This window comes from Pseudorca crassidens, chromosome 4, assembly GCF_039906515.1.
Source record: "Pseudorca crassidens isolate mPseCra1 chromosome 4, mPseCra1.hap1, whole genome shotgun sequence".
Taxonomy (NCBI): domain Eukaryota; kingdom Metazoa; phylum Chordata; class Mammalia; order Artiodactyla; family Delphinidae; genus Pseudorca; species Pseudorca crassidens.
The window spans coordinates 138,349,459-138,362,894 of NC_090299.1; the positions used below are offsets into that span (position 1 = coordinate 138,349,459).

The window sequence follows — 13,436 nt, forward strand, 5'->3', positions numbered from 1 at the left end:
ACAGACCCAGGTCTCCCTGTATGCAGAATCGAGGTGGTCTATACAATTTCCCAAACAAATCCTGACACCTTAACACAGGTAACTCATATTAACTGGTGTCTGTCTCTGTTACAAAGGTTATGACATTATCAGGGATTATAACATACTTTGTCTTAATTCTACAAAGTATACTAAACACAAACTCCTACATTCCATTTTAATAATGGAAACTAACTTGTAAAATGGTAAATGAACGTTGTTTCATTCTTGGCCTTACTTGAATGATGGAAATAATGAGACAGTATGAAAAAGAAAAAAGCAGAAGAGAAGACAAGAAACATTCACAAATGCCAGGAGATGACCCACTGAATAAAAATGACTTCTAAAAATTAACTCCGATAAATAATCCCTATTCCCTTAACTTGAAGTCAAAGCAAAAGTAAAGTACTAAAATCAAGATTTTAATGTGAGTGTGCAAGGAGATGAGCTTTCAGTTAGAAAAACCAAGGTTAGAGTCCTGGTGCTTCTGTTTATTTATTTATAAAATGGGGATATTAATAGAATTGATTTACTCATTTGATATAGCTATTATTTTAGCTATGATGAAACATCATTTGGTTTCACTGTCCCCATGATGAACAATTTATTATGAACATGGTTGTGGGGTAGATTTAGACCAGGAGTTGTAACTTTCTATCAAGAATTATGGGGAGGAAGGAGAGAAAAGAAGAAAGGGTAATATACATGATATAGAGAAAAATAAAACAAGGAAAAGAGATGGGGGTGCTGGGGTCATCAGTCCTCCCTCTGTTAGGGCTGGGCTGTGTTGCCTGCACTGGTCTGTTTCTGCCCACCTTCTGATTTTCAAGGATTTTTCATATTTTTTTCAAATTCTGTTACAAACATATTCTGATGAAAAAGTTCTCTATTATTTTTTTGGATTTTGTAAAAAGAGAGGGAAGAACCTTAGTCTGCTAGATTCCTTTTCACCTGATAAGCAAATAGTTCATACAAAACATAATAAATTATGAGATCCTTATTTTTGGCCTGGAAATACAATACTTGATTTTAAGACCATCACGTTAAGAATACCAAAGTCAAGTGGAGATCATTTTAAATATTCAATTTCATTAAATAGTATACAAGTATAAACTTTAAACCTTAATACATAAAGCAATTAGGAAAGCAAACTAGCTCCAATTATAAACAACACAATCCTAAGATGTAATTGGATCTACACTTTTTAACACTGAAACAATGTATCTACAATGCTTCAAAAAAAAAAAAAACTAATATAAACAGATTCCCAGGTTAACCTCTAAAGGAAAATTTATTATAAGTACATTAATAAGTTTATTACATTTTTGACTCATGGCTAGGACTTACCAAGTTCTGCTAAATTGCCAAATGCAACAAGACACATTTCTGTAAGAGCTGCATTTTGGCAGTGGATGCCCAGTAATTTAACTAAGGTAGGAATAACACCCATGTTGATAAGCTGAGCTTGAAGGGAATCTGTAAAAAAAAAAAACAACAACAAAACACAAAAGAAATGTTTATGTATTAAATGGACATTAGTAAGAAGAAAACACCTCTTATTCTCTCTATTGCAAACTCAACACTACTTCAATTAGAGTAAAGCAAGATTAAGTCCACTCATATAACTGCCTCGAAAATGTTTAAGACATTAGTTCAGAAGAGTTGAATTTTAAAACTTTTCAATGATTAAAAGACACTTAGAAATGAAAATAATTCAAATAAGATGTCAAATCACTAATTTTTTTAAAAAACATGATCTTATATCTTTACAGAGCAGGTTTTAAAACGTATAAATAATTAAACACTACCACTGGTTTTTAAGTTAAAAGGTTAGACAAAGTAACATTTGCATTACAGGAAGTCACAGAGTATATGAAAAGCGTAAGAAAAAAAGCAATTTTAATAAAGATTAAGACAAAAAAAATCTTAGAATCCCTTAAAGATAGTTGCTCCATAATAAAGAATGAAAAGTATGTAACACACACAGGTTATTGTTTATTTGCAGCAGAGTGTTCTTTGATGACTGTTAGGAAGGAAAGTAGTTTTAACAAGGAAAAAAAAAATCTGGTTACTTAAAATATTTTTCTTTTCAAAGTTTTACTTAATAACAGTGACAATCATCTTAGAGGTAAAGAGAATGAGGTCAATATGGCTTTGTCATCATTGCTTGCCTTCATTTTCTAAGAAACTAATTGGTTTTAAAGTACTTAATATGCCTTGGCTTTCCACATGGCTCTTCATGAACAATGATAATAGAATACCTATAGCAGTAGAGTTGAAGGTAAATAAATCAAAATGAAAACCAGAAGTACTGTCTCTTAGAATAAGCTAAGAAGAAAGACAAACACTCACATGCCTATGCAAAACACTATTACTGTTAATAACTGGCTCATCTAAAGATAAAGGAATGCCTTCAAAATTTTTTTCTTTTCCTTTTAAAAATTATATGCCATTTTCAAGTTAATTTTCTCTAAATTCTTTTAAGTTACCTACTTGGAATTTAAAGATTAAAAATCTGTTTCTTACAGAACACATTTTCCTCTTAGCATGCATCCCTTGACGGAGTTTGCGTACTAATCTCTTTGTCACTCTTCTTAGTTCTTAACCGTCAGCAAAGAACATAAAGGCAAGGTTGAGCTGTCTCACATGCCAACTGATTACTTGCCCGGAGGTCTCTGTACTTAATTTTTACTGCTTTTAGAGTGAAGTATGAAGAGACAGCCAACAGAGGCTTATCAGCCCTGAAAACTGACAGTAATTATGGATATTATCTGGTTCCGCTGTGGGGACCATCTTATACTAGAAAGGGGCCTATTACCAAAACAAGAATAGGAAACAAGGCCTGAGACAAAGTTAAGTTTACATTTAGAGTTCAAATAGTCTAAAACAATTTCAAAATTTACAATGGAATTATGAAGTCTGTTCTAAAAGGAGATAGATATAAAAGAACATATTCAACTAAATGATTTGTTTTTATGCTTTTGATGCTAAATATTTTTTTCTAACTCTACAATTTAGTAATTAATGAATGACTCACAATACTTATCTTACAGGCAAATTACTTGTTATACCTATAATATTATATCTATTATAGTACTATACCTATGTGTTATAGTGGCAGAATATTGTATTGTGGTTATAGTATTTTTAAAGATCATGTACCAAGAAGCTTTCCATATTAGAAATTATTTTGGTTACTTACCAGTAGATAGAGTTCCTTACTATTGGACCACCTCTGCAGATTCTTGTTCTTTAGCAGTATTTTTAACTTTATTTATTTATTCATTTTGACTACCTCTTCAAATACTGCAGAGCTACTGAATCATTAATTTTCAGGTACGTAAGCGTGAGCACTAGCGCATGCATTGAGTAAGTCAAACTCCACTATGTGTTTGCATATATGTAAGCATCACACACCCCCTCAGTACTATTGGTGCAAACTATAAAAATCCAACAGTCCAGGGACATTAGAGGAATAACAAAATTTGTGAAGGAGATAACTCAACAGGAGAATGCCACTTAGATATTCTTCATGTTCTCTTAACTTAGCATCTCTAATGCTCTCTAATTTTACAATATTATGAATTTTGGTTCCAGGGATAAGAGGGACAAAAGGTTAAGAAATATTACAGAGTTTCATACAATCTGTGGCATACAAATTGAAGCAGTAATATTTGAAATTGTGGTAGATCAGCAGAAAAAGTAGCATAGCCCAATGGCATATGGTGTGAATTGCCATAATTCATGAAAATCACACTGCTTCATGAAAATGTGTTTTCAAGCTACCCAGGAGCCAAACTGATTGTATACTCACATACAACACACATACCACACACAAGTAAAGAGAAAAATATATAGTCATCCAATGGACAGACCTCATTTTGGACCACTTGGGTGCTTTCTTTTATATCCATTTCTATGATGGTAACTAAAACAAAAATTATACTCAAGTAACTCTAAAATCTGTTCATACCAATTACAGGTAAGTCATTCTCCTTTGATAATGGAGGCCCAGAAGAGGGAAAAAAATTAAACAGGTTGGTACAAATTTTCATTTCGAGATAAGCAAGCATCTTAGAACATGGTTCTCAAAGTAGAGTTCCCAAAACCCTTTCAGAAGATCACCAGGTCAAAACTACTTTCATAAAAATACCAAGATTTGATTTGCCTTTTTCACTGTATTGACATTTGCACTGATGGTACAAAAACATTAGTGGGCAAAACTGCTGGGGCATTAGAATGAACGCAGTCAGTGGCACCAAATTGTATTAGTAGTCATTGTATTCTTTACCATCATACATTCACAGTAAAATAAATGCTGTTCTCAGCAATTGTTAAAAAAATTTTTAAAGTTATTTTTCATAAAAACATGCTATTTACCTTAACCTATAATGGTAGGTTAAGATAGTAAAATGCAATACTAAATAATTTTAAAAACTGTCACTTTTATTTCCAATATAGTAAATATTGATAGATATAACCCATATATATAAACAAAAATTCTTTGAGATCTTTAGTAATTTTTAAGTGTCTAAAAGAGTTCTGAGATCAAAAGTTTAAGAACCACTGCCAACAGATTACCTGATTTTTATAGGAATTGGAAAAACAATATGGAAAAAGAGATTCTGAAATTCAATGATATGCTTGGCAGATGTGACAACAGAAAAAATGTAAAATTAAAAGCACAGTAGGAATCCTAGATTGTGATGCTCAGATATTTTGAGCGAAATAACATTAATTAAGCACCTTAACATCTCATTTTGCTTATGTGAGCAGAAATTCTACTTAAGCCTAGGAAAATATTTCATGATTAGATCTGTTTGCCTATTTCAGTTACAACTTACTATGTTATCAATAAATAGTTTTTTTGAGGGTTAAGTAGAGGTCCTGTTTGTGTGGAATAAATTAGTATTAGTACTTATTGCTGGAAGCAAATGATTAAGTTGAATCACTTTTTCTTATTGCCCAAAGAAAGCTTTGAATAGACTTCAAAGGATAGTAGCTGACACTCATGCTATTGTGAATGGTATCAGGAATATGACTTTTAAATTAAAGACTAACTGGAAGAAATCCTTAGAACCAGAAATAGTTCACATTCTCTAGATTTGAGAAAATAAGTAACATAATTCAAGACTGAGACTTTTTGCATCCTTCAAAGAATACCAGCAACTCCAAGGGAATGTTGTCAGAGCTCAACAAACACAATTCACAAAAATGCAACCAAGGCCCATACACAGCAAACACTTATGTGTGAAAGACAGTCTTTAGACAGCACAATGTCATAAATGTCTGAAGACTTTTAAAAATTGCTCCTGACACACAACACAGACAAATACTGACCAAAATACAGAATTACAAAATTACATAATATCAAGATGACACAGGCCCTGCATGATCTATGGGGAGGAAGAGGAAGAAAGGCACTGAGGGGGTGCAATACAGATGCATATACAAAGAAATATAAGGCAATCAACGCATGCGCTGGTGTGAACACTTACCTACCTACATTTGAATTTCAATGGTTCCAAGTTCTTCAGGTCACACACATGGAAACTCCAAAGAATGGAGATCTGGAGAGAAGATCTCAAGTTGAAGAACCTTTTTCCCCCTGAGTTTTAAGTTTAATGTTTAAAACGTTGGTATAGATTATAGGTCCAGAAATGTATGCCAAGAATTGCAGTAACTCAACTGAAGTTATGTTGATCAATTACTAAAAAGAATAGGTTTCTTAAGAAGATTATAACACGTCTATCTTATTCCTAAGAAATGGCCCTTATAGACAATAAGCTTATTGATAAATAGGACTTAATGATGAAACTGTGTCAAAATAACACACACAGAATTCAAAATATACAGTCTCTACATTAGTATGTATATTATTTATAGTATAAAGAGTACAACATTTCCTATTTACAGGATTGCATAAAAACCTAATCTACAGTCAAATTAATTATATACAGTTGAAACAATAAAAACAAGCAAATGTAAATCCTGATGAGAAGTTCTAATACAATTTGGATAAAAATCATTGGGGCATAATAAAGATGGAAGAAAACTGCCCTTTACTAATGGCACATCTACATTTCCAAAAATATATATAAAAAGTAAAAATTAGAAATGAGGTTAACAGTGAAGTAGAACTTGCAAGTTGAAGCAAGTTGCAGCTCTATCTATTATAATGTTGAAAAGTAAACTGACTTAAATACAGCAACCAAGAGGATGCTTTGTGGTTAAAAACTTTATACATACACATGTGCAGGTACAAGTAAAGACTTCCTTTTCAGTTACTTATGACTTACTTTTGTTGATTGATCAGGAAAGTGAAGAATTTTTATTCTAAACCTAGTGCTGAGATATGAAACCAAAAATATTTAGACTGTTTAAAGTTAACTTCAAATCAATGATTTTCAAAGGCCTCTTTACACAAAACCTGCATTATATGTTTTGCACCCAGATTACCTCTATAATTTAAGCCCCAGGTTATACATTTCCAAGACAAACAGCCATTTCAAAGAAAAAAAAGAAAGAGAATCACGATTCATTAGTATTGAGAATATGAGTCTAAAAACAATACATTTATATATTTCTTGCTTTCTAAAAGTTAACAATAAAAAATGAAAAAGCTTTTTTCTGGGTTCTGAAAATAAAAGTCTCTACAGAGCAAAATTTCCCTTTCGTAAAAGTTCTAGAGATAACTGACAAAAGTACATGAGTGAGTATGATGTAAAACACAGCAACAATGAAAAACCTCAAAGCAAATCACAAGAGAAAGGAAAAATGTTTTATTATTCTTAAGAAGCCCACCCATTTGCTGTTCTCAATCCAATAACATCTAGAATGATTATGTCTTAGTCCAGCAGATAACTTTTTCCCTAGACTCACTTCAGGTTAAATTATTTACTACAGATCAACTCGTTATAATGAATACTGCTACAAAGATTTCTACATATACATCTACTCTGATTTAAGAAAACGCTGTGCTTTCATCTCAGAAACAAACTGGTCTTTTAAAAGTTAAAATTGTTTTTTGTTTTTTTAGAAGAGGACTACTGCCAGCTGTTGCTTACGTAGCTCTTATTGGGAGAAATAAATCCAGTCTGGGCTCTCATAGGGCATTGCTGAAAGGCCACATCTGTAGTAAGTATAAATTTAAGCCTAAATTTTTGTATAGCAAATTGAGCTAATTGTCAGGTTAATTTACAGACAACATGTATATCTTATAATCATATGCGTTTAAAAAACATGAAAATTCTGTTTTACAAAAGGATTTACTGGTTTTAACAAAAACCCAAATAATACTAGTTACCCTGGAGCATTACTATGATTAAATTTTTTACACTTTAAAAATTCATAGAAGTTATTTGCAACACACAAACTGTGTTAACAAGAAATATCTATATAACCCAAAGATTTCTAATTTCTTTCCAAGAAACATTTTTCAAATATTTAATTAAAATTTTTTTTCAGTAAATAAAATATAGGCAGTTTGCTGTTAACTGGACTTATTTGTAGTCAGAAATCAGGGTTACTAATTTTTACACAAGTTAGTTTACATATGATACTTTTCTGCCCTGAGCTTCTCACTGAATGAATATTTTAAATGGTCTGAATTAAAGATGCACTGATATATGGTCAAAATCCATTACTCATCTCTGGCTTTTGCCTCAGCTCTTGAAGGTCAAACACCTGAATGCTTACTTCAATGTCATTTCTAGCACCGACAAATTTGTGCATAGTCAATGATCATGTGCTTGATACCATCATATTTCAACCAGTGTAACATCAAAAATAAAAACAAAGCCTGGTCTTTCAGTTTTATCTTTACTATCTGAATATTCATTTTTAAATATAGGTAAGCATTTCATGTACAGAGAAAAATCTCCCAATGTGTTTCACGTGTTGAAATTCTATTAGATGAAATGTAAATGTGTATTTATACTGCAATATTAAAGTGTGGCAATAACTAATGAGGGTGAAAGCTATACAAATGTAAAAATTAAATCAAGGCAGAATAATAGAGATTATATTATCTACTCTCTTTATAATTTACAACAAAAAATAAAATAAATGTTAGGAGTTGTTTTTGATTTTTAGTTACTTAATTCCATTCAGGCCATGAATCTTTCAGGAAAAAGTCCAATTTGAGAAGTCTTTACATCTTATGAGGATGAGTTAAAATCAGAAAGCCCACTCTGCCTCTTTAAATTTTCACTATGAGAAAATTCTTGAAAGTAATATTCAATAACATCCATGATTAGTCATCTTCAATCAAGACATAAAGCAAATGAAGAAAAACATGTTAGAGAATAAAGAACCCCAAACATATTTTGTTACTCCACTGTCCCCAGTTAAAATTGATTATTTAGTATCACAGTGCTAAATGCACTGTCATGATTATAAAAATAATCCAGAAGCTAAAAATGCTGCAAAGAGTATAATTTCTATAATTTAATGCCAAACTTTAAATCATTAACAAAAAAAACCTATAACAATCATTTCATTTTTTTTGTGATAAAATTTCCAATTCTTGCATTCAGAAGTTCATTTTATAATGGCCAAAGCTTAATATTAACGCTAATACTTGTCTATGTGGAATTAAACCAAAATATGCATTTGGTACACCTCTACTAAAAACCAAGTTCTTAGCCTGTCCGTTAAATAACAGCATTATTATAGTAATTGTTTAGGAGGGTTATGGTGAAGAGCTAATAACCTAGTCTAATTGGTCAAATTTAATAGGCAGAATTAGCAGGAGGCACAAGAACAACTAACTGCTCTGTACATCAATAAAACAATTTGTTTAAAATGACATTTGTAGCAGAACTTCATGAATGCAACCTACTTCAGACTGATTAGAAAGCTCTGTTGGACAAACAGTAAAAATTCAGAAATTTTTTAGAGAGAACAGCAGTTAGTAAATAAAGAATTCTAATATTATTATTTTTTAAAACCTAAAAACTTTTCAGGGGTACAATAAGTCTTTAACACACCTTAACATACTAGAGTACTTTAATTTGACAAACTGGGCTTCAAAAGATATAACTTAAAAGTACATCTCCCATGCCTTTATGAACAGAAAATACATGAAAATAGTATATAGGAAAATTATAATTAAGAAAAAAAGACAATAAATTGCAAAAACACACTTTGTTTTGTCTTTCCCCCTTAAAGTTAGGCAAAAAGTCTTCAGTGTTTAGGAAATTTATGGAATTATTAACTAGCTTATACCCACAGTAAGTAAACTTTGGAACTAGTTCCTCACTCATGCAAAGCAAATCATTTTTTAAACATCTAACATCTAGGAAGCATTCTTTCTTACCTATAATAAAGTAATACCAAAAAATAAACAAGTAGCTCAGTCCAAAGTGTGTTTTTAGTTTTTAATCAGGATTATTCCTTATTAATTTCTATTCTTCCTATTTTAAATATGAAGAAAAATCAAGTAAGCCAAGTTATTGGCTGAGTTCACTAGGAAGAGTATTATTAGAATTGGGAAACTGCTGGTTGAAATGAAAGGAGCTAAAACTAATTACATATTAAGTGATCTTTAAATTAGAGGAGAGAAGATACTTTACAGCCCTATTTTAAACAACTGAATTTAAGTACTGGGCTTAATACTTAAATTCAATTGTTAAAATGCTCTGATACTCCATGAGCTGCATTTCTTAAATCACACAGATGGCCTCCCTTCAACCGTAGTTCAGTTATCATAAGTCCGTGCGGCAAATAAATGTGAGAATTATCATGAGAGTATCGCAGAGAGATTTCAGGAACCACAAAAAAAGAGAAATTACTCTTTCGATAATAAGGAGTTATTAAGATACCACAGAAAAATCAGCTCTATTTGTAAAAATCATAGGTATATACATATATCTATATATACACATACACATACATATATCATATATATGATACTGGTCACATGAAGAAGCCCATCATAGACCGTGTATATTATGTTAGTCACTTTAGAAGGGCTCGCTTGCCCACTGCTCACCTCCTGCTGTGAGGCCCGGTTCCTAACAGGCCGTCGCAGACTGGTACCGGGGTTGGGGACCCTGCTGTAACTACATAAAGAAAATACAGGAAGTTCACATTTCCTCAAATAGAACGTCAAACTGTCAATACGCTTGTCTCTAACCACAACTGTCAAATACTCAGAATATTTTGGAGGGCCACAGAACTGAAGAGTGCTTTTTCACCATGTGAAAAACAGGTATGATTTTTTCCCAAAGGAAAAATTTGAAATGATTTTTACTAAACAAAGTTTTGTTTGTTATTCTAGTTAAACATGATTTTATTTAGCAATATTAATGACACAACTTTTCTAGCTAAGCAATTATAACTTTTTCTATTCAGATATTCCAAACTTACTTGTCTGAATATAGAAAGTTTTAATTGCTTCACCAGTGGGGAAACAAAAGAATATATCTAGCTCATAGCTTAAAGTCTTGAGATGGTTCAAAAGTTTTAAAACTCGTGAACCTTGAGTTTTATACCCTTTTATCAAAGGGTATAAAAATGCCTTTACTGAGTGTTTTCATTATAGATATCTTTCTTGCAGGTGTTTAAGAAACTTGATTTCCTATTTAATGTATTCAAAGATTTGATATGCTCGGAGTTGTCCACTATATGGACAGGAATCAAGATATCCTAAGTCTCAGCCTGGTGTCAAGCCACCTTTAGGACTAATAAACAATTTGAAAATGTTCTTATTAGAGAAACTATGTTGGTGGATCTTTGTTACCATTTCAGTACTTTTTTTTTTTTTTTTTTTTGCTATACGCGGGCCTCTCACTGTTGTGGCCTCTCCCCTTGTGGAGCACAGGCTCCGGACGCGCAGGCTCAGCGGCCATGGCTCACGGACCCAGCCACTCGGCGGCATGTGGGATCTTCCCGGACCGGGGCACGAACCCGTGTCCCCTGCATCGGCAGGCGGACTCCCAACCACTGCGCCACCAGGGAAGCCCCATTTCAGTACTTTCTTATCTCTCTCTGTTTAAAAAAAAATTTATCTATGAAGCTAAAGAATAACTCCCTAACTACAAATGAGGCTTAAGTTCTTGGGCCCAAGGGTAGAGTTAATTTTTCCGTTAGAGTAATAAGGAGGTATTTATCACTCAACTATTCTACTCAGAAACTAGCACAGGCTTGTGTACTGGAATTCAATAGTAAATACACAAAAAAGGAATTTCATTTATCAGCGCTAGTAAAAAGCGCCTCCTGAGCTTCAAAAAGCTCTAGTGCTTTTTGGCTCAGTGACTCATACAGGTGGACAGGATCAATACCAAATGATCTTAAGTTAACCAAGAAGACCTAACATTAAGTTGGAAAGTCTTTCAACACATATTTTAAAGAAAAGAGTAAGTAAATAATTGATACAACAACAAAGATGCTTAATAATTATGCAAAACAAAAAAGGATATAATTTAAGTTAAAGAACATTATGGAGAAAAAGAACCACTTCACAAACTATGATCCCCATGACAGACAAAAGTAAAAGGAAGCAGAGGAAAGAAGATCGTCACAAGTCTGGCATTTGTTCCTTTAAAATACTAAAGATAAGTTTACTTCTATTTTATCTAATAACTTTTGAAAGCTGCATTCAAATTTCAGCTTTTAGAATAATGGAACAAAAACACCACTGCTCGAGTAATGTTCTGAGAAAAGTTAATATAGCTTTCTAAAGTATCTAAGCTATTTCTTGGGAATACTTGCACACCAGGGGAAAAAAAAAACCTACCCTTACAAAAGAAATATACATACATTTAGACCGTGCACTCTGCGTATTGTTAACATTACCTTCCCAGTACACCTCTCTACAGTGTGACACCCTATTATAGAGACTCAATCACAATCTCCTTTGGATTAGAATTAGTGATGTTTTTGAAGACCCTTTTGCCATTTGATAAGCTTTTGTACAGATTTTTGAAGAACTTCCTCAAACGATAAACAACTAGTTTAGATGCATAACAAGCCTAATTCTTTTATATCCAAAGCTGCCATAATAACTTCACAACTAGTTTCTTTCACTTGTTTCTAAACCATTCTCCCACTTAGCTTTGTTCCACTTTCTCAGGTGTCCAAGCCTAAATGAAGCCAAAGAAAAAGCAAGTGACATGAACAACTGGCCAATGATTTCTTAATGCAATTCAGATACCTGTGTATTATGGTCAAATTTCAATTATTTAGGAACTTTACCCAGATAGACGAATTCCCCTGTTCATATTTAGGACATTTTCTCTTCAAAAATGATTCCACCAGAGGGTAAGAAAAATAGAAGTAACTGACCCTATAAAGACTACATTTGTTTCTAGCTCAAGTTTAACAGGCAAGCCATTTGATGAATAAGAACTATTTTTTATTATTATAACGGATAACTTTAATTCATAAGTTTAAAACTGGTGTTTCTTGGAAAGGATGTGACCTGAGGACACGTTCTGTTTAGCTTGTACAGGGCTAGAGAATCAAATGTGATCCACCATTTAAAAAACAGATGTCACATGAAAAGTTAAATTTCTAGCTTCCTCTTCCCACCAGATGAAAAGATTTGGCAGTATGTGGCCAAACTGCCACACAGAAACAACTGGCTAGAGGAGAGTAGTAGCTCTCCCCTTTCAATGGGACAGGGCTCAGTCCCCACCATTTGCTGCTATCACTAACACCAAGGTCAAATGTCAGTAGCCATTTGTCATCGATGTTTACCTTTTTTTTTTTAATTACTGAGACTATTTCTTTGGACTCATGAAGAAATAAAAAATATACCTAAAGGGCCATGTGTTTCTAGGACACATGAAAGAATACTATTACATTTTCAATATACAAGTAAAATTGGTCTCTGCCAGAGATTACAACTTAAAATGCCATGATGAAATAAGCCACAGAAAGACCTTATTTGTATTAATTCTAGGAACCTACTAGAATTTGAGTGTTTTACCATGCAGTAATTCATAGGACAGATGAATTTTATGTGACATTTAAAAGTACAATGAAGCTTTTGTTTCACTGTTCTTATGCTCATTTAATTAACAACCATATAGGCTATCTGAAAATTGACATGTTATTTGTTGCTGGGTTCTAAGAATGTTTCACAGTGAAAAGAAACATCTGTTTACAAATATTTATTAAATTTCTAAAATCAAATATCTGAACTTTATTTTTCTAAGGCCAGATTTCATTAAAAGATTTTTTTATTGTTATAAGTAAACCCAGTATCTAGAGAAAATAATTCTATTTATATAGACAGTGTTTATGTTTTAAAGCTGCTCCTGGTATTAATATAAAGTAATAAACATGAAGGTATTTTAACATTGTATATTTTTTAAATGTTCATAGCAAAAAATATTAAACCATACCATTATGTTGTTTCTTGTTTTTGGTATTGATTAACATGGACAACCCTTCAACAATTAGTCCCATTT

The 13,436-nt window shown here is 32.4% G+C and overlaps 1 protein-coding gene across 5 annotated transcripts in view; it reads right to left on the reverse strand.

Moving 5' to 3' along the window:
- The window catches only part of RAP1GDS1 (Rap1 GTPase-GDP dissociation stimulator 1), a 258,664-nt gene that overhangs the window by 40,316 nt on the left and 204,912 nt on the right, over positions 1 to 13,436 (reverse strand). For all 5 annotated transcript variants that reach the window (XM_067736915.1, XM_067736914.1, XM_067736911.1 and 2 more), the window contains one exon: positions 1,366 to 1,494. In XM_067736915.1, coding sequence (XP_067593016.1) covers positions 1,366 to 1,494 — 129 coding nt within the window. The remainder of the gene's footprint in view (positions 1 to 1,365; positions 1,495 to 13,436) is intronic.